We start from the raw sequence: 26,509 nt of genomic DNA on the forward strand, positions 1-26,509 counted from the left end.
AAGAAATTGCACCAGAAAACCAAAACCAAAGCGTTTCTTCTTGGATGAGTTTTGGCTGTTTTCTGTCTGTTTCCTTCCATTTGTTGTATAATAAATAGGACCCTGTTGTCCGCTAGGGTATTATGTTTGTGCTGCCACACTACAGTACAGCATCCCTCTCTGCTGCCTGCCACCTCAGGTGGGAGGAGAACGACTCCACACACAGCCGGAACCCCCTCAAGGTCAGGTCATCTGTGACGAGCCTGCTCTTTTGTCAGACGGCAGTAGAGAAAATTAAATTCGATAGTACACACATGCAAACAGACAGTCATGCACACATACACACAATCACAGCGCACACACACACACACACAATTTGTAATAGAAAAACATTAGAGCTGACGTTGTATTGCTAGTCTGTTAGAAATGCCACGGAGAGAATCGTTTTGTCTTTTGTTAAGATTTATTCAGATCAGTAATCCATTTCAACAGCACATAAATTACCTACAAGTAGTCATTCTCTAATTAGTTGCTTTAGTCATTTTATGGTATCAAACAAACATTACAAGTAATGAATAATCACATCTCTAGACTCGACTGACTCTACAGTATGGCTCTAAACGCTGTATCCTTCATAGTAATTTCAACATCAGACATCAAAATGCTCTGTTGTTTTGATCAGATACAAGTACCCGAATCCCTACGGAAAACCTACCTAAAGTAGACAGTAGAAAAGGACATAATGCAATCCAAAACAAGGTTCTGTTATGTTTTGATGCCGGCCGTACCATGTTAAAACGGAAGACAGGAAAAAGAAAGAGATGGATGAGAGTTGAAGGAAGGAAGCAATTGAGACAAGGGAGTGGTGGTGTTGAGGTGTTATCCTTCTTCCACCCCAGGGGACGTGAAGGGTTGTGGTCGCTCTGGTCGCTCGGTTTATGTGTCCTTTCCCCTGTGGTTGCAAGTACCAACTACTGCAGGCCACATTAAATCGGCCATTTGTCTCACAGGCCGCCAAATTGTGACCCCTGCCCTAACCCGAACTTTACTTCCTAATTAAGGAGAAATATTATACTGTATGTAGAGAATGACAGTGTGAAGTTTGAAAGGAAAAACTAAATTGTGCTCCGACAAGGAATGATGGTAATGGAAAAACATGATGAAAGACAAAAAAAAAGGAAAGCACTTGCTCATAATGCCACATGACTAAAGAAAACATTTCCAAAATGGCTGCCTTGTACCTTGCCTTCCCGCCTCCATTTCCGTTAGTCATTTAGTGTGTCAGTTAACCAGTTAGTGTGTCAGTTAGTCATTTAGTGTGTCAGTTAGTCATTTAGTGTGTCAGTTAACCAGTTAGTGTGTCAGTTAGTCATTTAGTGTGTCAACTAGTCAGTTAGTGTGTCAGTTAACCAGTTAGTGTGTCAGTTAACCAGTTAGTGTGTCAGTTAACCAGTTAGTGTGTCAGTTAGTCATTTAGTGTGTCAGTTAACCAGTTAGTGTGTCAGTTAACCAGTTAGTGTGTCAGTTAGTCATTTAGTGTGTCAGTTAACCAGTTAGTGTGTCAGTTAGTCATTTAGTGTGTCAGTTAACCAGTTAGTGTGTCAGTTAGTCATTTAGTGTGTCAGTTAGTCATTTAGTGTGTCAACTAGTCAGTTAGTGTGTCAGTTAACCAGTTAGTGTGTCAGTTAAAACCAGTTAGTGTGTCAGTTAGTCATTTAGTGTGTCAGTTAACCAGTTAGTGTGTCAGTTAACCAGTTAGTGTGTCAGTTAACCAGTTAGTGTGTCAGTTAACCAGTTAGTGTGTCAGTTAACCAGTTAGTGTGTCAGTTAGTCATTTAGTGTGTCAGTTAACCAGTTAGTGTGTCAGTTAGTCATTTAGTGTGTCAGTTAACCAGTTAGTGTGTCAGTTGGTGTGTCAACTAGTCAGTTAGTGTGTGGAAGACTCTCGCGCATGGCTTTAATACCCTTAGACGGGTGGTGGGTCTTGCCGTCTTGGTGTTCTTATTTGGCAAGATGAACATTAGACACTAGGCAACTGGAGCTAATGACATCTGCGGAGGAGAATTTGAGATTTCCCTTGTGGAAACCAGGGACAGTTGTGTGGTTGTCACATATTTATCTCACATTTGTGCCATCGTTGTGCTTGGCTAGTGGAGGCCTGCCTCTCTCACTACATACTGTATTCTGCTAAGTATGACCGAAATCTGCGATGGTTGGTGTGTCTGCCAAGTGACCCGTGGAGGGCTGGTGTCACTGGAATGGAACGGAATCAAACAAATGGAATGTGGTTGATACCTTTCCGTTCATTCGATTACAGCCATTACAATGAGCCAAGTCCTCTGAAATCTCCCACCACCAGCCTGCGCTGCTCATAACACAAGGGGACGCATGCCTTCAACTTCAGATTGAAATGTATCAGGTAGAACAGATATATGATTGTCTGTCAGATAGAAACTGTGTTAAACGTTCTATTTCTATCTGATATGTTCAAAACATTTCTCCCCCTGGAAATTGATTAGCCGCAGAACAGACTGAAATAGGGAGGGACTACCTGAAATTGTCCATCAAGATGCGCTCATTTAAATTTTCTATTGCCAAATGTTTTGCTACAGTGTGCACTATTAAATATGGACCAGGTGATGGGGTACCTCTGTGTGTCTGGTCTGATGGGCACCACTGCCTGAAAATTGTGTTATGGGATGGGAGGAGGGGACTGCAGGGGTGGATGGAGCTGCTGTTTCTGGCCACTCCATCCTTCGCAGAATAGAGTTATTATAGAGCTTAATTGTGTTCTGGATTAAAGCCAAGATGGATATTCCTCTCTCTCTCTCTCTCTCTCGTTCTCTCTCTCTCGCTCTCTCTCTCGCTCTCTCTCTCGCTCTCGCTCTCTCTCTCGTTCTCTCTCTCGTTCTCTCTCTCGTTCTCTCTCTCTCTCTCTCTCTCTCTTTCGCTCTCTCTCTCTCATTCTCTCGCTCTCGCTCTCGCTCTCTCTCTCACTCTCGTTCTCTCTCTCTCTCTCTCTCGCTCTCGCTCTCTTTCGCTCTCTTTCGCTCTCTCTCGTTCTCTCTCTCGTTCTCTCTCTCGTTCTCTCTCGCTCTCTCTCTCTCTCTCTCTCTCTCTCTCTCTCTCTCTCTCTCTCTCTCTCTCTCTCTCTCTCTCTCTCTCTCTCACTCTCGTGCTCTCTCTCTCTCACTCTCGTTCTCTCTCTCTCTCTCTCTCTCTCTCTCACTCTCGTTCTCTCTCTCACGCTCTTTCGCTCTCTCTCTCTCTCGTTCTCTCTCTCTCATTCTCTCTCTCTCGTTCTCTCTCTCTCTCTCTCTCGTTCTCTCTCTCTCTCTCGTTCTCTCTCTCTCTCACTCTCGTTCTCTCTCTCTCTCACTCTCGTTCTCTCTCTCTCTCTCTCTCTCTCGTTCTCTCTCTCTCTCTCTTTCGCTCTCTCTTGTTCTCTCTCTCTCCCTCTCTCTCTCTCTCTCTCTCTCTCTCGTTCTCTCCCTCTCCCTCTCCCTCTCCCTCTCCCTCTCTCTCTCTCTTACCTTCCCTTGCTCTCTCTCTCTCCCTCCAGGCCAAAGTCAGAGAAAAAGGAGCCAGAGAGAGGGGAGGGGGGTAGCTCCCAAATGACTCGGGGTTTCCATGGTGCAGTGCTGTTTCTTTTATCCTCTCCTCTTAAAGGAGCCACTACTACACACACACACAAACACACACAGAAAAGCCCCTCAATCAGCAGAAGGAAGGGTCCATCGGAACCACACAGCTAGAACCTACCTACCGACCAGGGCTCTTAGTCCACCACTCCCCAGCATGTATCTCCAAGTACAGTGTAACTGATGTATGCGGACGCCTTAAGTGTGACCTTATTTGTGCCATACACCCCACCGCAGTCTGAGGGGGAGCCACTGGGAAGGGGATGACTGGCAGGTAGTTCCATGCAGCTCGAATCGTTCCCCAGCCGTGTGTCCTGTTCCACCTGTTCTCGCTCTGGATTTATGCTAGCCAGAGCCCTGGTGATAAATTACATTAAATGTTCCCCTAAACCTCCGGAACGCATTGGTCGGCCTAGAGGGGACCAGGTGGGGGCACGAGGTATGCTGCAGCGGGGATGACAGCCTCACTCACAAGAGGGTGTGTATTTATGAGTTTGGCCGACACACAACTTGTAGGTTCGGCTTTCATAATATAACCAACACTCTCTTTTTCCTCCCTCTACTCGTCTTGCATTTTCACAACCTCCACCCCTCTCCTCCTTCTCCTACCTTTCCCACACCCTTCACCCCTCTCCTCTCTCTCCCACACCCCCTCTCCTCCCACTCCCACTCCCTCTACCCCCTCCACCCTCTCCTACCTTTCCCACACCCTTCACCCCTCTCCTCCCTCCCCCACACCCCCTCTCCTCCCACTCCCACTCCCTCTCCCCCCTCCACCCTCTCCTCCCTCTCCTACCTTTCCCACACCCTTCACCCCTCTCCTCCCTCTCCCACACCCCCTCTCCTCCCACTCCCACTCCCTCTCCCCCCTCCACCCTCTCCTCCCCCTCCTACTTTTCCACACCCTCCACCCCTCTTCTCCCTCTCCCTCTCCCACTCCCCCCTCCACCCCTCTCCTATCTTCCACCAACTCTCCTCCCTCTCCCACTCCCCCATCACCTCTCTCCTCCCTCTCCCACTCCACCCTCCACCCCTGTCCTCCCTCTCCTACTTTCCCACACCTTCTACCTCTCTCCTCCCTCTCCCACTCCACCACCATTCCTCCCTTTCTAACACCCTCCACCCCTCTCCTGACTTCCCACATCCTCTAATCCTCTACACCAACCCCCTCCTCCCTTTGCCCACCCTTTCCCTCCCTCATTCCCAACCTCTTATCCCTCTACCTACACCTTCTCTGACCTCCTCCACTCCGTCCTCTCCACCCCCCACACTTCCCCCTCCACCCTGCCCTCCCTTCAGGTCATCCCAGACTGGAAGGAGCAGGAGTGGGACACAGAGACGCCTGAGTCATATGCCGGAATCTTCCACTTCCGCTTCTGGCGCTTTGGCGAGTGGGTGGACGTGGTGATTGACGACCGGCTGCCCACGGTGGACAACCAGCTGGTCTACTGCCACTCAGATGACAGTAACGAGTTCTGGAGCGCACTGGTGGAGAAGGCCTATGCGAAGTTAGTCAATGAATCAATCAATCAGTCAATGGCTTTATTGTACAAATTGGGAAATGTGTTGTACTGCCTTGGAGAAAAATGTATTATTCAATCCATGTGTCCATCAATCTGTATATTGTCCCAATTTGGGAATATGATGTAAAGTCTGGGTTAAAAACAACAACATTAAAATGAAATGAACACCTATGGGACAGGGATAAAGAGAGAGTACTGAGGGAATGTCATCTAATTAAAGATATGATGCTATGTTTAAGTCTCCCAATATTTGAGGTATGCAGAAAAAAATCTTTAGAACGAAGACGCACTCACTCAATCTAATAAATATTTCCAATTGGTAACACTTTACTTAACGCCTGTAGGTTCAATGCTTTATAACATGTTATAAGCATGTCTTATAATAACACCTAATAATCTATTATGTACTTCTATCAATATTTTGACTTATTCAAAATATGTATTATTCACTGTCCTTTTGATTAAGATGTAGAGTCACATATTAAGATTTGAAGTCAACTAAGGCTGCATTTACACTGGCAACCCGATTCTGATCTTTTTCCAATAATTGGTCTTTTGATCAATCATAGTAGCTCTTTTGCCAATAATTGGGCAGAATATCAGAATGGGAATGCTGTTTAAGAATCTAGGCTCCTTTGTCATCCAGATGTCAACTGTGCATTGTAGACAACATTGAGAGAGGGATATTTGACTTCAGATGAAGAGCATGGCCCTTCCAACGCCAGGATTGTGGGTTTCGATTGTGGGTTCTATTCCCGGGGCCACCCATACGTAAAATTCATGTCGCATGACTAAGTTTCTTTAGATTAAAGTTTCTGCTAAATGGCATATATTATTTTTATACTGAACAAAAATATAAACACAACATGTAAAGGTCCCATGTTTCATGAGCTGAAATAAAAGATCCCAGAAATGTTCCATGTGCACAAAAATCTATTTCTCTAAAATGTTTTGCACAAATTTGCTTACATACCTGCTAGTGAGCATTTCTCCTTTGCCAAGATAATCCATCCACCTAACAGGAGTGGCATATCAAGAAGCTGCTTTAAACAGCATGACCATTACCTTGTGCTGGGGACAATAAAAGGCCACTCAAATATGTGCAGTTTTGTCACACAACACAATGCCACAGATGTCTCAAGTTTTGAGGGAGTGTGCAATTAGCATGCTGACTGCAGGATTATCCACCAGAGCTGTTGCCAGAGAATTTTATATAATTTCTCTACCATAGGCCGCCTCAATTCGTCATTTTAGAGAATTTGGCAGTATGTCCAACCGGCCACACAATCGTAGACCACGTGTAACCACGCCAGCCCAGGACCTCCACATCCGGCTTCTTCACCTCCAGGATCGTCTGCACCCAGCTACCCAGACAGCTGATGAAACTGTGGGTTTGCACAACCTAAGAATTTCTGCACAAACTGTCAGAAACCGTCTCAGGGAAGATCATCTGCGTGCTTGTCGTCCTCACCATGGTCTTGACCTGACTGCAGTTTGGCATCGTAACCAACTTCAGTGGGCAAATGCTCACCTTCGTTGACCACTGGCACATTGAAGAAGTGTGCTCTTTACGAATCCCGGTTTCAACTGTACCAGGCAGATGGCAGACAGCGTGTATGGCGTTGTGTGGTCAAGCGGTATGCTGATGTCAATATTGTGAACAGAGTGACCCATGATGAGTGTGGTTATGGTATGGGCGGGCATAAACTATGGACAACGAACACAATTGCATTTTATCAATGGCAATTTGAATGCACAGAGATACTGTGATGAAATCCTGAGGCCCATTGCTGTGCCATTCATCCGCCGCCATCACCTCATGTTTCAGCATGATAATGCAAGGCTCCATGTCGCAAGGATCTGTACACAATTCCTGGAAGCTGAATATGTCCCAGTTCTTCCATGGCCTGCATACTCACCAGACATGTCTGTGCTTCTACACCTGCATTGCTTGCTGTTTGGGGCTTTAGGCTGGTTTCTGTACAGCACTTTGTGACATCAGCTGATGTCACAAATTTAGAAATACATTTGATTTGATGTCACCCATTGAGCACCTTCGTTTGGGATGCTCTGGATCGACAGAGTGTTCCAGTTCCTGACAATATCCAGCAACATTGCACAGCCATTGAAGAGGAGTGGGACAACATTCCACAGGCCACAATCAATAACCTGAATAACTATGCAATGGAGATGCATGAGGCAAATGGTGGTCACACTAGATACTGGGTGTTTCTTTGTTGTTGTATTTTACCCACATTTTCTCCCCAATTTCATGATATCCAATTGCGATCCAATTACAATATTTTCTCATTGCTGCAACTCCCCAACGGGCTTGGGAGAGGCGAAGGTCGAGTCATGCATCCTCCGACACATGACCTGCCAAACCGCGCTTCTTAACACCCGCCCGCTTAACCAGGAAACAAGCCGCACCAATGTGTTGGAGGAAACTTTAACTGATGACCGAAGTATGCAGGCGCCCGGCCCGCCACAAGGAGTCGCAAGAGCGCGATGAGGCAAGTAAAGCCCCCCGGCCAAACCCTCCCCTAACCAGGACGACGCTGGGCCAATTGTGCTCTGACCTATGGGACTCTCGGTCATGGATAGTTGTGACACAGCCTGTGATTGAAACCGGGTCTGTAGTGACGATGCAGTGCCTTAGACTGCTGTGCCACTTGAGATCCACACCTCTACATTTTTTTAAGGTATCTGTGACCAACAGATGCATATCTGTATTCTCAGTCATGTGAAATCCATAGATTAGGTCCTAATGAATTTATTTCTATTGACTGATTTCCTTATATGAACTGTAACTCAACAAAATCTTTGTTGCATTTATATTTTTGTTCAGTGTATTTTAATAAATTCATTAAATCCCTCCTCCCCCAATCCCGTCCCTGCAGAGTATACGGCTGCTACGAGGCCCTGGATGGTGGGAATACGGCGGATGCACTGGTGGACTTCACAGGGGGTGTGTCGGAGCCTATGGACCTGCTGGAGGGCCAGATGGCCACGGACGAGGTGGCCCGCAACCAGCTGTTTGAGAGGGTACTGAAGGTCCACAACCGGGATGGCCTCATCAGCTGTTCCATCCGGGTGAGTCAGTCGGGAAGCTTTCATACCCACAAAGTCATAAACCCTGCCCATTTCTACAATTTATCTTCTTAAAATTTGATTTCAAACCTAACCTTAACCCTAACCATACTGCTAAACTTATTCAACTAAGATCAAAAAGTTTTTTTAAATTATGCCAATTTTTACTTTGTGGTTGTGGAATCTGACTTTGTGGCAATAGAAGCTAGTGGAAACCGGAAGATCTGGACTAGACAGACATTTTGTATCATCGTGAGGGGGTTGCAAGGGGGTCATATCAAATCAAATTTGATATGTCACATGTGCCAAATACAACAGGTGTAGGTAGACCTTACAGTGAAATGCTTACTTGCTTACTTACTTACTTACGCATTTATGTTGAAGAATAGCCGTAAGGGACCACATTGAGCAAGTGGTCACATGATGGCTCCCGCAGAAAATCTTGCTTAAAGTACAGAAGTAGCCATTTTTCCAATCGGTTCTAATGAGAAACCAATTGTCCCGACGGATATATTATCGAATAGATATGTGAAAAACACCATGAGGATTGATTCTAAACAACGTTTGCCATGTTTCTGTCGATATTATGGAGCTAATTTGTAAAAAAGTTTGGCGTTGTAGTTACCGCATTTTCCGGTCGATTTCTCAGCCAAACGTGAAGAACAAACGGGAGCTATTTCGCCTACAAAAATAATATTTTTGGAAAAAGGGAACATTTGCTATCTAACTGGGAGTCTCCTGAGTGAAAACATCCGAAGTTCTTCAAAGGTAAATTATTTAATTTGATTGCTTTTCTTATTTTCGTGAAAATGTTGCCTGCTGCTAGCAGGGCATAATGCTATGCTAGGCTATGATAAACTTACACAAATGCTTGTCTAGCTTAGCGTTGGCTGTAAAGCATATTTTGAAAATCTGAGATGACAGTGTGATTAACAAAAGACTAAGCTGTGTCTCAATATATTTAATTTGTGATTTTCATGAATAGGAAGATTTTCCAGGGATATTTATGTCCTCTGCTTTATGCTAATTAGTTTGAGGCGATGATTACGCTCCCCTATCCGGGTTTGAGAGTCGCAAGATTAACCAACAATGCAGTTTTAAGAAAAAAAGTGTTAAGAAAGTATTTACTAAATAAACTGAAGTAAACAATAAATAAAATGACAAATGAAAAAAATAAGAAAATAGAAAAATAACAAATATTTAAAGAGCAACAATAAAATATCAGTAACGAGGCTACTCGAGGGGGCACCAGTACAGAGTCAATGTGCGGTGGCTCAGGTTAGTCAGTTACGCGATCACAGTCATGTTCAGTACAAAACTTTAAGAAAATGCTTTGAAACAGGGAGGTACTACAATACCTGTACGTTTTGTTTTCCGTTGCAAAACGTGTTGCTACATTGTGGGTTAATAGGGCCCTGCTATTTAGGGGGAAAATAGTTTTGCAGTTGCAATATTTGGCATTCGTCATGATAATGTGCCATCCCGTCTATTTCAAAAGTTATAGTTAGTGTATCTTTGCAAGAGGAAAATGATCCATCTAATCATCCTATACTTTACTGATGATACTTAATTTGTATGAGTGTGTACAGTATACAGGATCAATCTCTTTATTGTCCCAATCAGGAAATGTGTGGAAAACAACATCAATAAAGTCTAAGGAACACCTAGGGGTAGGGTTACAGTCAGAATTATGGATTAACATGGGTAATTTGGATCCAGGGACTGTCCCTGGAACATTCTTCACATGTCCAGAAAAATGGAATGTCAGTTACAAAGTTTTTCCCCAATGTCGAACTAATGCAATTCCACAAAATACACAACATGCATAGCATCAGATGAGCAAAAAATTCAATAGCTAATTATCCAAACAGGTTGTCGCAAAGCCTACTTCACACAAAGTCACCACATCTGGGGGCGGCAGGTAGCCGCGTTGGACTAGTAACCGGAAGGTTGCAAGATCGAATCCCCGAGCTGACAAGGTAAAAATCTGTTGTTCTGCCCCTGAACAAGGCAGTTAACCCACTGTTCCTAGGCTGCCATTGAAAATAAGAATTTGTTCTCAACTGACTTGCCTAGTTAAATAAAGGTCAAATAAATTCAAAGCACACACATAACGCGACCTGAATGCAGTTAATAAAACCTACAGGAAGCCCCTATAAAATAACGTGTACCTTTTAACTCTTCAGGCAGTCACACATTTGATAGGCCTTCTGTTGACTCCAACATGGTGGATAAAAAAAAAAATTCTGAGCGCCGTCTCAGATTATTGCATGGTTTGGCTTTTCCATTTTCCGTTTTTTTTTAAAATCTCACACAGCGGTTGCATTAAGGAGAGGTATTTCCATGTCTAACAATTGTATTTATCAAAATTTATAATGATTATTTCTGTAAAATGATGTGGCTCTCTGCAATATCACCGGATGTTTTTGGAACTAGTGAACGTAACGCGCCACTGTATACTGAGATTTTTTATATAAATATGAATTTTATCAAACAAAACATACATGTATTGTGTAACATGAAGTCCTATGAGTGTCATCTGATGAAGATCATCAAAGGTTAGTGATTCATTTTATCTCTATTTGTGCTTTTTGTGATTCCTCTCTTTCGCTGGAAAAATGGCAGAATTTTTCTGTGAGTTGGTGGTGACCTAACATAATCGTTTGTGGTGCTTTCGCTGTAAAGCCTATTTGAAATCGGACACTGTGGTGGGATTAACACCAAGATTACCTTTAAAACGGTATAAGATACTTTTGAATTTGGCGCCCTGCACTTTCACTGGCTGTTATATCGATATCGATCCCGTTAACGGGATTGCAGCCCTAAAAAGTTTTAAGATACCTTGATATTTAAACTATTTCCACAAATTCCACTCTTCATCTCCCCGTTATTCATGAGCTGATCTGCTTTCCATACAATCAACTTGATGTTGACAAATATAGGATATTTTCTGTCATTCGTTGGAGGTTATCTAGCAAGCTTAGCAACTTGTTTGAATGCCATTACAAAGTTTGTATGATTCGACAACGCTATACTCGTGGTGTGCTATGTGGGTCCTGAGCGTGTCGATATAGCTTACTGAAATGCTGAAATGCTGAAATGCGCTGAATTGATTGAGGAATATGATAACGCTCTGAATTTATGAACATCCTGTTTTGCAATTCACAACAATGTCATTGGCGATCAAAGATAGTGTCACGAACCGGCTCAAAGCCCATAAAAAGGGAGACAACGTGGAGATAAGGAGTAACAAAATATATATTTATTAACTAAAGCAACTAAGGAAAATATACAATGATGTGTGTAATCAGTAATCAGTAGTGTAAGTGAGTCTTTTGCATGCAGTGGCTAGTGATACATGTATTACATAAAGATGGCAAGATGCAGTAGATGGTATAGAGTACAGTATATACATATGAGAAGAGTAATGTAGGCTATGTAAACATTATATTAAGTGGCATTGTTTAAAGTGGCTAGTGATACATTTTTACATCAATTCTTCCATTATCAAAGTGGCTGGAGTTTAGTCAGTATGTTGGCAGCAGCCACTCAATGTTAGTGGTGGCTGTTTAACAGTCTGATGGCCTTGAGATAGAAATTGTTTTTCAGTCTCTCGGTCTCTGCTTTGATGCACCTGTACTGACCTCGCCTTCTGGATGATAGCGGGGTGAACAGGCAGTGGCTCGGGTGGTTGTTGTCCTTGATGATCTTTATGGCCTTCCTGTGACATCGGGTGGTGTAGATGTCCTGGAGGGCAGGTAGTTTGCCCCCGGTGATGCGTTGTGCAGACCTCACTACCCTGTGGAGAGCCTTGTGGTTGTGGGCGGTGATACAGGCGGTGATACAGCCCGACAGGATGCTCTCGATTGTGCATCTGTAAAAGTTTGTGAGTGCTTTTGATGACAAGCCAAATTTTTTCAGCCTCCTGAGGTTGAAGAGGTGCTGCTGTGCCTTCTTCACAAAGCTGTCTGTGTGGGTGGACCAATTCAGTTTGTCCGTGATGTGTACGCCGAGGAACTTAAAACTTACTTTCCTCTCCACTACTGTCCCGTCGATGTGGATAGGGGGGTGCTCCCTCTGCTGTTTCCTGAAGTCCACGATCATCTCCTTTGTTTTATTGACGTTGAGTGTGGGGTTATTTTCCTGACACCAGACTCAGAGGGCCCTCACCTCCTCCCTGTAGGCCGTCTCGTTGTTGTTGGTAATCAAGCCTACCACTGTAGTGTCGTCTGCAAACTTGATGATTGAGTTGGAGGCGTGCATGGCCACGCAATCGTGGGTGAACAGGGAGTACAGGAGAGAGCTCCGAACGCACCCTTGTGGGGCTCCAGTGTTGAGGATCAGCGGGGTGGAGATGTTGTTACCTACCCTCACCACCTGGGGGCGGCCCGTCAGGAAGTCCAGTACCCAGTTGCACAGGGCGGGGTCGAGACCCAGGGTCTCGAGCTTGATGATGAGTTTGGAGGGTACTATGGTGTTAAATGCTGAGCTGTAGTCGATGAACAGCATTCTCAAATAGGTGTTCCTCTTGTCCAGATGGGTTAAGGCAGTGTGCAGTGTGGTTGCGATTGCGTCGTCTGTGGAACAGGAACAATGGTGGCCCTCTTGAAGCATGTGGGAACAGCAGACTGGGATAAGGATTGATTGAACACGTTAACACGTTTACATTTTTACTCACGTCGGCTGCAGTGAAGGAGAGTCTGCAGGTTTTGGTAGCGGGCCGTGTCAGTGGCACTGTATTGTCCTCAAAGCGAGCAAAGAAGTTGTTTAGTCTGTCTGGGAGCAAGACATCCTGGTCCGTGACGGGGCTGGTTTTCTTTTTGTAATCTGTGATTGACTGTAGACCCTGCCACATACCGCTTGTGTCTGAGCCGTTGAATTGCGACTCTACTTTGTCTCTATACTGACGCTTAGCTTGTTTGATTGCCTTGCGGAGGGAATAGCTACACTGTTTGTATTCGGTCATGTTTCCGATCACCTTGCCCTGGTTAAAAGTTTCAGTTTCGCGCGAATGCTGCCATCAATCCACGGTTTCTGGTTTGGGAATGTTTTAATAGTTGCTGTGGGTAAGACATCGCCGATGCACTTGCTAATAAACTCGCTCACGGAATCAGCGTATTCGGAACATATCCCAATCCACGTGATCGAAGCAATCTTGAATTGTGGAATCAGATTGGTTGGACCAGCGTTGAATAGGCTGGGAGCAACAAAATGGAGTTGTGGTCAGCTTTTCCGAAAGTTGCGGGGGAGGGCCTTATAAGAGTCGCGGAAGTTAGAATAACAATGATCCAGGGTTTTACCAGCCCTGGTAGCACAATCGATATGCTGATAGAATTTAGGGAGTCTTGTTTTCAGATTAGCCTTGTTAAAATCCCCAGCTACAATGAATGCAGCCTCAGGATATGTGGTTTCCAGTTTACATAGTGTAAAATAAAGTTAATTCAGGACCGTCGATATGTCTGCTTGGGTGGAATATATGCAGCTGTGATTATAATTGAAGAGAATTCTCTTGGTAGATAATGCGATCGACATTTGATTGTGAGGAATTCTAAGTCAGGTGAACAGAAGGACTTGAGTTCCTGTATGTTGTTATGATCACACCACGTCTCGTTAATCATAAGGCATACCCCCCTCCCCACCCCTCTTCTTACCAGAAAGATGCTTGTTTCTGTCGGCGTGATGCGTGAAGAAACCAGCTGGCTGTACCGACTCCGATAGCCTGTCTCAAGTGAGCCATGTTTCCGTGGAGCAAAGAACGTTACAGTTTCCTATATCTCTCTAGAATGCTAACCTTGCTCGAATTTCATCAACCTTGTTGTCAAGAGACTGGACATTGGCGAGTACTATGCTCTGGAGCGGTGCAAGATGTGCCCGTCTCCGGAGCCTGACCAGAAGACCACTTTGTCTGCCCCTTTTACGGCGACGTTGTTTTGGTTCGCCGGCTGGGATCCGATCTATTGTCCTGGGTGGTGGGCAAAACACAGGATCCGCTTCGGGAAAGTCGTATTATTGATCATAATGATGGTGAGTTGACGTTGCTCTTTAATCCAGTAGTGCCTCCCGACTGTATGTAATAAAACCTAAGATTACCTGGGGTACCAATGTAAGAAAAAACATGCAAAAAAAACAAAATACTGCATAGTTTCCTAGGAATGCGAAGCGAGGCGGCCATCTCTGTCGGCGCCGGAGGTTCAGAGTGGCGAGGTAATTACGATATAGCAATTAAACACTGGAGTGATAGATGTGCAGAAGATGAATGTGCAAGTAGAGATACTGGGGTGCAAAAGAGCAAAATAAATAAATAAATACAGTGTGTGATTGAGGTAGTTGGATGGGCTATTTACAGATGGGCTATGTACAGGTGCAATGATCTGTGAGCTGCTCTGACAGGTGGTGCTTAAAGTTAGTGAGGGAGATAAGAGTCTCCAGCTTCAGCGATTTTTGCAGTTCGTTCCAGTCATTGGCAGCAGAGAACTGGAAGGAAGGGCGGCCAAAGTAGGAATTGTCTTTGGGGGTGACCAGTGAAATACACCTGCTGGAGCGAGTGCTGCGGGTAGGTGCTGCTATGGTGACCAGTGAACTGAGATAAGGCAGTGCTTTGCCTAGCAAAGACTTGTAGATGACCTGGAGCCAGTGGGTTTGGCGACGAGTATGAAGCGAGGGCCAGCCAACGAGAGCGTACAGGTCCCAGTGGTGGGTAGTATATGGGGCTTTGGTGACAAAACAGATGGCACTGTGATAGACTGCATCCAATTTGTTGAGTAGAGTGTTGGAGGCTATTTTGTAAATGACATCGCTAAAGTCGAGGATCGGTAGTATAGTCAGTTTTACGAGGGTATGTTTTGCAGCATGAGTGAAGGATGCTTTGTTGCCAAATAGGAAGCCAATTCTAGATTTAATTTTGGATTGGAGATGCTTAATGTGAGTCTGGAAGGATAGTTTACAGTCTAACCAGACACCTAGTATTTGTCTACATATTCTAGGTCAGAACCGTCCAGAGTAGTGATGCTGGACGGGCGGGCAGGTGCGGGCAGCGATCGGTTGAAGAGCATGCATTTAGTTTTACTTGCATTTAAGAGCAGTTGGAGGCCACGGAAGGAGAGTTGTAGTGTCCAAAGAAGGGCCAGAAGTATACAGAATGGTGTCGTCTGCGTAGAGGTGGATCAGAGAATCACCAGCAGCAAGAGCAACATCATTGATGTATACAGAGAAGAGAGTCGGCCAATGAATTCAACCCTGTGGCACCCCCATAGAGATTGCAAGAGGTCCGGACAACATGCCCTCCGATTTGACACACTGAACTCTATCAGAGAAGTTGTTGGTGAACCAGGCGAGGCAGTCATTTGAGAAACCAAGGCTGTTGAGTCTGCCGATAAGAATGTGGTGATTGACAGAGTTGAAAGCCTTGGCCAGGTCGATGAATATGGCTGCACAGTATTGTCTGTTATTGATGGCAGTTATGATATCGTTTAGGACCTTGAGCGTGGCTGAGGTGCACCCATGACCAGCTCGGAAGCCAGATTGCATAGGGGAGAAGGTACGGTGGAATCCGAAATGGTGGGTGATCTGTTTGTTAACTTGGCTTTCGACGACCTTAGAAAGGCAGGGTAAGATAGATATAGGTCTGTAGCAGTTTAGGTCTAGAGTGTCTCCCCCTTTGAAGAGGGGGATGACCGTGGCATCTTTCCAATCTTTGGGGATCTCAGACGATCTGCTTGTTGTTTATCTCTCTCTTTGTATGGCACCATATAGGTCCACCCCTGCACTAGAACTTATTTACAGTCCAGCATTGTGTGATTCCGAGTCAAGTACTCTATCTCAACTGGGAGAGATAAGTGTTTTATATTCCTGATTTTTCTTGAGGATCCATTCGACGAACGGCCCCGACGAATGGCCCTGACAGCGCTGAAAGCCAACGTCTTTAATTCCTTGGACGTGATACGTCTGGTGGTTGTCGTTTGGTTATTGTTGTTAACGTCCTGGCAAAGTTACAAAGTTATATAAAAATGCTAGACTCTATTCACAGGATTTTTGTTGTGAGGAGGTCTGATTTAGGAATACAACAAAGGTATCTTAAAAGCCACTCTCATGCATCTCTCTCCCCAGACTCCAAGCCTAATTGCTTTTTGTCTCAACCCCCCCTCCATTGTTTTCTATAAACTGGGTTTGAAAAATAATTTGTGAGGTTGGGAATTCTTGAAGAACATATTCCACAGAACTGATGGCCTAGACAGAATAGGTCTATCACACCTGGGTTAAAATATTATTCGTATTCTGGAATAGTCCCAAAAGTGTAAACCCCCGTCAAACCCCCGTCAATTGTCATCGACAGGCTAAAGAAAGATCTCAAATACTGTACTCAGGCCTTCTGATTGCCCTTTTTCCTCCAAATCCCATATCGATATCATATCAGGGTTTGTAAAAGACATTGATTGCAACTGTGTGAATGTTCACTTTTCTGTTCACTCACATTGCTCTGTGAAGTCCAGACAACTGCTTGCAGATTTCCCATTGGGCAAGGTATGAATGTTCCCATTGTATACAATGGGAAGCCCATCCACAGTTGATGGCCCATCTGCAGTCAATTAAGAACGCTTAAAGTGACAATCAGTCTCCTTTTCATCTCATTTAACACCTTTACTTAATAAAAGGCACATCTCAATAGGTATTCAAGATAAGTCATGACATGGCACAGGTGTGGGGGTGGGCTTTTCCTCTTTTGTTCTCTATTCAAATCAAATGTTATTTGTCACATGCGGCGAGGTAGAGCTTACCGTGAAATGCTTACTTACAAGCCCTTAACAAACACTGCAGTTTTAAGGAAATGGAGTTTAGAAAATATTTACTAAATCAACTATAGTTTAAAAAATAATAAAAAGGTAACACAATAAAATACCAATAACGAGGTTATATACAGGGGGTACCGGTACTGAGTCAGTGTGCGGGGGTACAGGTTAGTTGAGGTAATTTGTACATGTAGGTAGGTGAAGAGTGACTATGCATAGATAATAAACCGAGAGCAGCAGCAGTGTCAAAACAAAGGGAGGTTGGGGGAGGGGTCAATGCAAATAGTCCTGGTAAACATTTGGTTAATTGTTCAGTTTATGGCTTGGGGGTAGAAGCTGCTAAGCTTCTCTGTTGTTCCTAAAGCAATGGGGAGGCCGGTGACATCACAGATTTCCATCAGACCAATTCCTTGAATGCCCTACTCCTTGAAGTTTGCAGTTTTGTCTAAAAAACATTATTTTGCTCAGAACATTTTTTTTTACCCTTTAGTGTACTTCACTGTATTTATACTTGGGATATCGCTTTTAACAGTAAAAGCAAAACAATCTCTAGAGGACGTCTTTAAGTTGAGAGCCTGTGAGAAGGTCTGTGAGAGGGCCTGCAGGAACAGTCATGTATATTTTTTTTACATAGTAGTGTAGGTTAACAGGAAGAATAAATTAAAATGACAATAAAATTACAATATGCCTTGTTTATAGAGATATGAAATTATATCAATACCGTATCAAATCATTAATATTGCTTTGCAATATTGCAATACACTCATTTGACATGCATTTCAATGGAAGAACTATGCCGTTCCAAACAAATGTGTTTCAGTTGCTTTTCTTAGTGCAGCTCGCGAGTCCCCAGGGTTGCATTCATTAGGCACCAAATGGAAGAAAATATACAAAAATGGGGAGGGACTAGAAGACCACGCCCAATAACGAAACGCAATTGTTTTGTTTTCCGTTGCAAAATGTTTTGCTGCGTTGTGCACTTATGAATACGACCCTGCTTTGCCTAATTTCCTTCCTGTCTTCTTTCTCCTCATTGTTTCCTTCTCTCTCCTTAGTAGTTGTTCCCTCGCTGTCGTTGCATCACACCGTTTGTGAAACAGGCTCATTACTCAGGGCCTTTTGCGTAATTATAATTTAATAATCAAATAGCACAGGGACAGCACCGGCCGCTTGTGGTGCAAGTTCAAGCCAAACAAACCAACACTCAGTTCAACTTCACTGGGCTTTATTCATTAGGCATAAAACAGACCAAAACGGTCTGAAACAGCTGGACTTGTCCAATAAGAAATACACATTTTAATTCTCTGTCGAAAAGACGTTTGAAAATGCTTTTCTATCGCACTCCCTAATAAACACAACCCTTGTCACAACCCAAGCACTTTGAGCTGTGTTCTGTATATGACATGTCCTGAACAAGTAAATAAATAATGATTAATTAATGAATTGACTATTAATTGTCTCATAGGCAACCACTGTGGAGGACATGGAGGCGCGGCTGGACTGCGGCCTGGTTAAAGGTCACGCATACGCGGTGACGGATGTGAAGAAGGTGCGTCTGGGCCAGGGCCTGCTGGCCTTCTTCAAGTCAGAGAAGCTCAACATGATCCGCATGAGGAACCCATGGGGAGAGAAGGAGTGGAGCGGGCCCTGGAGTGACAGGTAAATACACAATACTGTCCCCTTTAGGCCTGAAGGTGGTACTACACAACCATAGAATTAGCATGAGTAGAATGGCTATCCCAATTCATTTTAATTCTCATTCTAATTCTACGTAAACAACATTTGTTAATTTTGGTACAGCGCATCAACTCATCTGATTATCAGCTGTCAAACACACCTGGGTCCGGAAAGACGATTCTATTCTTCAATGGTGTGCAGTGAATTCTACTAGACGAAAAGCATTTTTTTATGACATCTTGACATTTAAAGCATACTCAATATTTGAAATTTCAAATACTATAAAACTTTTTCCACATTCCCAAAATGCCTACTATTTAGAACAGTAGGTACGGGGATTCAGACACGGACAGAGAATAGACCATCTGCAAGACACTTCAAGTGTAATTTACTATCCCACCTATAGAGTCAGACAGTCTGGCTGAGACAGTCTGTGCGTAATGGAAGCTTCTCTTCAGAGAGCCTTTACTGCATTGGAAAGACTGGACTATGTAGGAGTATTGAGGTGGAAAGAGAGGTGTTCTCCCTCTTCTGAAATGGGGAATGCTTTGTGTGTGTGTGTCAGTGTATGTGTGTATACTTCTTGCTTCTTGTGTCACAGACGCACACTCAAACATGTAAGCTGCACGCACACACTGACACACACTCTAACCTCTCCCCGGAGGAGAATGGAGGAGATTGAAATGAACATGATGTAATAGGATGAGGAGAAGACGGGCATCTCTCTTTCTCCTTCTGTTATGTCCTATTGTTTGTCGCTAGGTTGTGTGACACAGCAGAGATTGTAGGGCTCGCTCTGAACAACTGAATTATTGACTAGGTAAAGGAGAGAGATGTTAGTTCCTAAGGGGAAGTGACTGAGTGGTGATATTAAAGGAGTCATCTCCCTTCATTCATACAGTCACAATAATTAATTCATCATTTATCTGGGGTTTGATCAAAACTGGAGTTGAAGATTCCATTTCACTGTTTGATGAGGAATCAAATGTTTATCCCAATCAAATGTTTATCCCAGTGTTATGTCTTCTCTGTCATTTCCTGTATGTCGTGCTCTCTAACATGAGGTGATTTCCTGTCTGTGCTCCCAGCTCAGATGAGTGGAAGAAGGTGAGCAAGAGTGAGAGAGAGAAGCTGGGTGTCACCGTGCAGGACGACGGAGAGTTTTGGTGAGGGGAACCACAATACGCACGCACGCACTCACACACACACACACTCACACACACACACACACACACACACACACACACACACACACACACACACATACACACATACACACACACACACTCTATCTCTACTCTATTTTATATATATATATATATATAAAAAAAAATATTAGTGGCCATTTCCCACACACAGATTAATCCTAGTCCCAGACTAAAAAGCATGCTCAGCGCTATGCTTAATCTGGATCCGGGAAACTAGCCCTAGATCCTAAATATATCCTCCCTCCCTTTCCATCCCAGGATGACGTTTGATGACTTCTGCCAGTACTTCACAGACCTGATCCTGTGCCGCCTCATCAACACCTCCTACCTGAGCATCCACAAGACCTGGGAGGAGGAGGTGATGAGGGGCTCCTGGGTCCCCCGCCAAGATCCCCTGAGGAACCGCTCTGGGGGCTGCATCAACCACAAGGCTACCTTCCTGCAGAACCCACAGGTGGGGTGCATGGGGGTGGATGGAATTGGGGAGGGTGTGGGTGGATGGTATGAGGTTGGATGGGAGGGTGTGTGTACTGTGTACTGTGCCTTTGCATGTTTAAAAACTAAATGTACTGTATTTGATTGGAAGAGTGTTTGGATCAGTGTGTTTATGTGTGTTTGTCTCTCTCTGCAGTTTGTGTTTGATGTGAAGAAGGTAGAGGACGAGGTGTTGATCGCCCTGCAGCAGAAGGAGAGGAGAGCCACCACCAAAGAGGGCAAAGGAGATAACCTGGCCATAGGCTTTGACATTCACCGGGTACATACATACATACGCAAGCACGCACGCACGCACGCACGCACGCACGCACGCACGCACGCACGCACACACACACACACACACACACACACACACACACACACACACACACACACACACACACACACACACACACACACACACACACACACACACACACACACACACACACACACACACACACACACACACACACACACACACACACACACACACACACACGATGAAGACAAACGCACACAGATGGACACACACAGATGCATACACACATACACTCCGTCACTCCACATGAATGTTTAATTTAACCTTTTGCCTCTCGTTATGTACCCTCTCATCCTCTAGGTGGAACTGAACAGAAAGTACCGCATGCACACGTCCCAGCAGAAGGTGGCGGGCTCCATCTACATCAACTCGCGCTGCGTCTTCCTCAGGAAGGAGCTCAAAGAGGGTCGCTACGTCATCATCCCCACGACTTTTGACCCCAGGCAGCAGGGTGACTTCCTGTTGCGGGTCTTCACCGACGTGCCTTCAGACTGCAAGTAAACCAGCCGGCCGACATGCAGCCCCACCCCCACCCCCCTGACCTCCTGACCATTACAAAGGGATAGCCAACATTAAAGGGATAGTTCACTGGGATTGTTGAATTAAATAGAACAGTATTCTTTTTTTCTATGATTGCTTAATTTGAATAATTTGAAACTGATAAAAAAGCAAACCTAATTTTATAGAAATGTATCAAATGTAACTGGTGTGCATGTTATAAAGGGATAGTTCACTTTTTAAACTTTTTTCGTATTTTAAGACTTCAAGAAAGTTAACTTTCCCTTTAACATGCACACTAGTTGAATTTGAATATTTCTGTAAAATAATATTTGCTTTTTGATCAATTTAAACTGATTCTCTAAGTGGACCCAGTACTTTGTTCACGTAATTTGTCATCCACTGCCATTGTCCTCATCTAAATTAATAACACCCATATTCACTTTCTTTCCTTCCCCCACAGAGAGTTGAACCTAGACGAACCCCCCCAGACGTGTTGGACGGGCATGTGTGGTTACCCCCAGCTGGTCACCCAGGTCCACGTTCTGAGTGCAGAGGGACTCCAGGGCCAGGACTCTAATGGGGGTAAGCTAGTAAGGTTACTGTAGGAAATATTAGGCCTATAGTAAAGTAAGATACAGTATGCACCCATGTGGTTGGGAGGCTTTGGGAGCTGACATGCGTATACCCTTTTCACATTACTGGGCCGAGCTATATTAGGGGTAACTTGAGTTTTGTATCTTTTGTTATTGTGTGTATGGGTTTATGTGTGTGTGCCACAGATTGCATTGCAAGGCAATGCAAGGCCTAAACTTTTCTGGTCATACACAGAGCTGCACTGTCTCAATCCCAACAAGAAGAGGCACCTGGCCAAAACAGGAGGTACTTCAGCACCACCTAGTGGCTAGGGGCTTAGCTACAACTAGACATACTGCACAGTTAGTCCAATAGGCTTTGGCTCAGCTCAGAAACAACCCCTAACCCCTAGCTTCATGTAGATCTGAGAGGATTGGATAGGTATAAGCAATTTGGTAGTAGTTCTTCCTAGCACTCTGATAGGTCTAGGAAGACTTTTTGTCATATGGCTGAAACTTATGCCCTCACTTTCAGATCTACACAAGTACATATAGTCTTAAATAGTTCCCCCTCCCCATATCCTCTACCTACTTACTAGCGCAAGCAACTAAAACCCTTTTCCACCTACTTGTCAGAGACCTGTCTGATTACTAGTTGGTCTGATGGCCAGAGAAGGGTGGCACGTAGCCTAGCGGTTAGAGTATTGGGCCAGTAACCGAAAGGTCACTGGTTTGAATACACGAGCCGACAAGGTGAAAATTGTGTCGATGTGCTCTTCAGCAAGGTGCTTAACCGTAATTCTCTCCAGGGTATAACACATTTCACCTAACCGGTGTAAGGGACAATACAACAACATATTATTGATGGCTGGATTGATTTATTAGACTAGACCTAGAGTTGGTTTTGGCCTGCATAATTGAGTACATTGACACGGTGATTGACAGCTGTCCCGCTTTCCTCCCTCCCTGTCCTTCCTAGCCTCTGACCCGTACGTCATCATCACCTGTGAGGGGGAGCGGGTGCGCTCACCGGTGCACAAGGACACACGGAGCCCCAACTTCGACGTCAAAGGCCTGTTCTACCGCAAGAAGCCCAAGGAAGGCATCCACATTGAGGTGAGCACAGACGGAGGAGAGGAACTTTTTCTTGTCTGTCCGTCTTTGCGTTCATATGTATCCCTCTATCTCTTGAATATGTTTTGTTCAAACTTTTTTTATATCACTGTTTTCCTATGCTCTCTCTCTTTTTCTCTTTGTTCTCTTTCAAATCCCCCCTCTTTCCCCTCTGCTCTACCCTTGGGCCATACCATAATAGATCTACAATAAGAATGTGATTGTGGATACCTTCCTGGGTCAGGTGACCCTGTCCAGTGACCCGAACGACCGGCAGGTGCAGCACACGCTCCACCTGCGCGACAAGGGCAATCGCCAAGACAACGACCTCCCAGGCACAGTCACCGTGCGCCTCATCACCTGCACCACACTCATCAACATATGACGTCCCTTCCGTCTCCGCTCTCGCCATGGAATGTCGGAGCTTTACCTTTGACCTTTGTCATCATGACAACCCTTTGCCTCCCCCTCCCCTCCCCACCACTAAACCGAGCATGGCAATTAACCTGTTAACCCTGGGATCTAGCTCCACCTGACCCGGGGCTCCCCTAAACATGTACAGACACAGCTTGGTGTCTTTTTTTCTCTTTCTCTAGCTCTTTCTCTCTCTCCCCTCTCTCGCTCTCTCTCTCTCTCTCTTTCTCTCTCTCTCTCTCTCTCTAGCTCCCCTCTCTCCCCTCTCTCTCTCTCTCTCTTTCTCTCTCTCTCTCTCTCTCTAGCTCCCCTCTCTCCCCTCTCTCTCTCTCTCTCTCTCTCTCTCTCTCTCTAGCTCTCTCTCTCTCTCTCTATCTCTCTATCTCTCTCTCTCTCTCTCTCTCTCTCTATCTCTCTCACACACACACACACACACACACACACACACACACACACACACACACACACACACACACACACAGGCCGTGTCTGAATACCTGTACTTGCATTCTAAATAGTAGGCTGAGTATGCGAAAATAGAAAGTTTCATAGTATTTGACAAACAGTATGCTTTAAAACATAGTATGCTTTAATTGCCAGGATGCCATACTGATCTTTTCATCTAGTATAATTTGCTGCACACTATTGAGGAAGCGAAGCATAATTTCAGACCCACGTGTGATTGATAACAGCTGATAATAAGCTATTCATCAGATAAGAGGACGGGCTGTACCAAAATGAACGAATAGCGGGAACTAACTGATTAGATGACGCATTCTCAGTGTGGGTGAGTCTAGTATGCTGATATGTTCCTTACTGCATACATATACTAAACAGTACATTCTTAATAGTATGTAGCATGATTAGTACACAGTATTTAGTTTTAGTAAGTAGTAGACAAGACAGATTTCAGAAACAACCACACACTCCTATCTCTCTACATGCCTTCAACTCTCCCACACACACATACCTTTTAACATGCGCCTGCACTCCCCAGTGTCACTAAGGGCTATGCATCGCCTTAAGGCTGAGTGGGTCTCTTTAGGACCCTGTGTCTTTTTAGGACCAGCCATATGTCGGGTGGGAGGGGGGTCATGGTATTGGGTGGTATACTGGGACCCCTCCATCCTATTCGCTGAGTGTTTTTTACTCTGTCTCTTGACTGATGTCGCAGCCCCATTGTAGTCCCAGAAAGACCATATTATCAGCCTTTACTGTTTCTTCCATCAGTGACTGGGTGTCATTTGGGATGCAACCTCTGTCTATCATCCACTTTCTATAGTCCCCACAAAACAAGCCAACTACCAAGAAAGTGACGCCAAAAGCACCGATGACCTCCCGTGGGGGGCTGCTGGTGTTTATGTGAGTGTAGCCTTGCCTCCTCCCCCTTCCATCCCATCCATCCCCCTTTCCTCCTCCCACTCCCCTCGGACTACGCTTCAGCTGGTTGCCATGGACGATATTGAGTTTAGCATGGCTAAAAAAGACTGCCTGCATTGCGCATCCCCCATCCCCCTTTATACACACACACACACACACACACACACACACACACACACACACACACACACTCGTAGCTTAGCTGTGGAGCTCCGCCTGCCATAATCAAGTGCTTTACGGGACCAAAGACAGATCAGGCTTTCCCTTCTCTCTCTCTCTCTCTTGCCGGCGCCAGTCGCCACTGTGCCACGTCAATCGGTCTTCTCTATGGCAACGCCACTGCCTGACACTTCCTGAGTCCTGGGACTCCTGTCATGTGACCTGGGCTTTCGACTTGTGGGCCTTTGAATCATGTGACCCAAGAAACAGTAGCTGTTGTCCCTCTGTCTGCGTAAATCAGTTGTGTGTGTTGGGGGGGGGGGGGGGGGTGGGTTGGGTGTGCATGTTTGCGAACATACATTTATACGTGTGTTATGTCTGTGCCTTTGGACACATCATGCACCTTGCTTAGTTCTGACGGGCTCACGGGCTTGGCTGGATATAGGGATGAGTGGAAGAAGAGAGAGAGCGAAGGACGGAGAGAAGAGCGGGAGGAAATCCGTCTGTCGACTCCTGCCAAAAACAACCTGTGCCATAGCCTTGGTCCTGGCTCTGACTCTGTTATGATTCTATACTGTTCCAGAAAGAAACACAGACATTTTGGATTAGCATCACTGTAAACTCAGTGCTATTTGAAATGGTAGTTTGAAAAGTGTGGCTTTTTGTCTTGCCAAGACTGAGAGAGACTATGTCTTCATACAGAACCATCACTGGTACAAACAGTTAGCATATCTTCTCATGTAGGTTATGTCGAGCTCTTTTGACCTGCTTTCCACAGACTAATTATCTCAACCTTTGACAGTGGCAAGCGTTGGAGATAAAAGAGATGCAAGCCCCATACGCTATGTTGTCATGTTGAGTATCTTTTCAAAAGTGTTATATGATTGCAGAGACTTTTGGAGAGCAGGATCTGATAGTATGTCTGTGTACGTCTTTTTAAAATAATTTATTGTTTACAGCATCGTCGAGAGGATCAGTCAAGAAACAACGACAGATCCGTTGTGAATCATTCCCAAGACATTTCTTTTTTGAATGTAATGCGGAGAGCATCGACCAATCTCTCTGTTTATCGAACCATCAAGCTCTTTTACTTGTTTACTTGTCTTTTTTTCCAGCGCCTTTTTTTCATTACTTGAACAACAATGGCATTTGTACATTTTTCAAAACTTTTATTGTCACATTTGTTTAATTATACTGAACAAAAATATAAACGCAAAATGCAATAATTTCACTGATTTTACTGAGTTACAGTTCATATAAGGAAATCAGTCAACTTAAATCATTGGAGGCTGGTGGAGGGAGCTATACGAGGACGGACACATTGAAATGGAATGAATGAAATGGAGTCAAACATGTGGTTTCCATATGTTTGATGTGTTTGATACCGTTCCATTTATTCTATAGGAGCCCGTCCTCCTATAGCTCCTCCCACCAGCCTCCACTAATTTAAATACATTAATTAGGCCCTAATCTATGGAGTTCACATCTTTGCAGGGACGCAGCCATTGGTGCGCCTGGGAGGGCATAGGCCCATCCACTTAGGAGCCAGGCCCACCCACTGGGGAGTCCACAAAAGGGCTTTATTACAGACATAAATACTCCTCAGTTTCATCAGCTGTCTGGGTGACTGGTCTCAGACGATCTTGCAGGTGAAGAAGCCAGATGTGGAG

General features: G+C 44.8%; 1 protein-coding gene across 2 annotated transcripts in view; it reads left to right on the forward strand.

Annotated features, from left to right (window-relative positions):
* Nucleotides 1-23,378, forward strand: part of LOC110534864 (calpain-5-like) — a 78,937-nt gene extending 55,559 nt beyond the window's left edge. For both annotated transcript variants that reach the window (XM_036989870.2, XM_090186111.1), the window contains 10 exons: nt 4,920-5,128; nt 8,044-8,236; nt 18,485-18,678; nt 19,785-19,862; nt 20,163-20,358; nt 20,536-20,658; nt 21,001-21,197; nt 21,662-21,783; nt 22,753-22,889; nt 23,089-23,378. In XM_036989870.2, the coding sequence (XP_036845765.2) occupies nt 4,920-5,128; nt 8,044-8,236; nt 18,485-18,678; nt 19,785-19,862; nt 20,163-20,358; nt 20,536-20,658; nt 21,001-21,197; nt 21,662-21,783; nt 22,753-22,889; nt 23,089-23,271 (1,632 nt within the window). In that variant the 3' untranslated portion in view covers nt 23,272-23,378. The remainder of the gene's footprint in view (nt 1-4,919; nt 5,129-8,043; nt 8,237-18,484; nt 18,679-19,784; nt 19,863-20,162; nt 20,359-20,535; nt 20,659-21,000; nt 21,198-21,661; nt 21,784-22,752; nt 22,890-23,088) is intronic.
* The last annotated feature ends 3,131 nt before the right edge of the window (nt 23,379-26,509 follow it).

This window comes from Oncorhynchus mykiss, chromosome 10, assembly GCF_057628025.1.
Source record: "Oncorhynchus mykiss isolate SJ-2025 chromosome 10, ASM5762802v1, whole genome shotgun sequence".
NCBI classification, from domain to species: domain Eukaryota; kingdom Metazoa; phylum Chordata; class Actinopteri; order Salmoniformes; family Salmonidae; genus Oncorhynchus; species Oncorhynchus mykiss.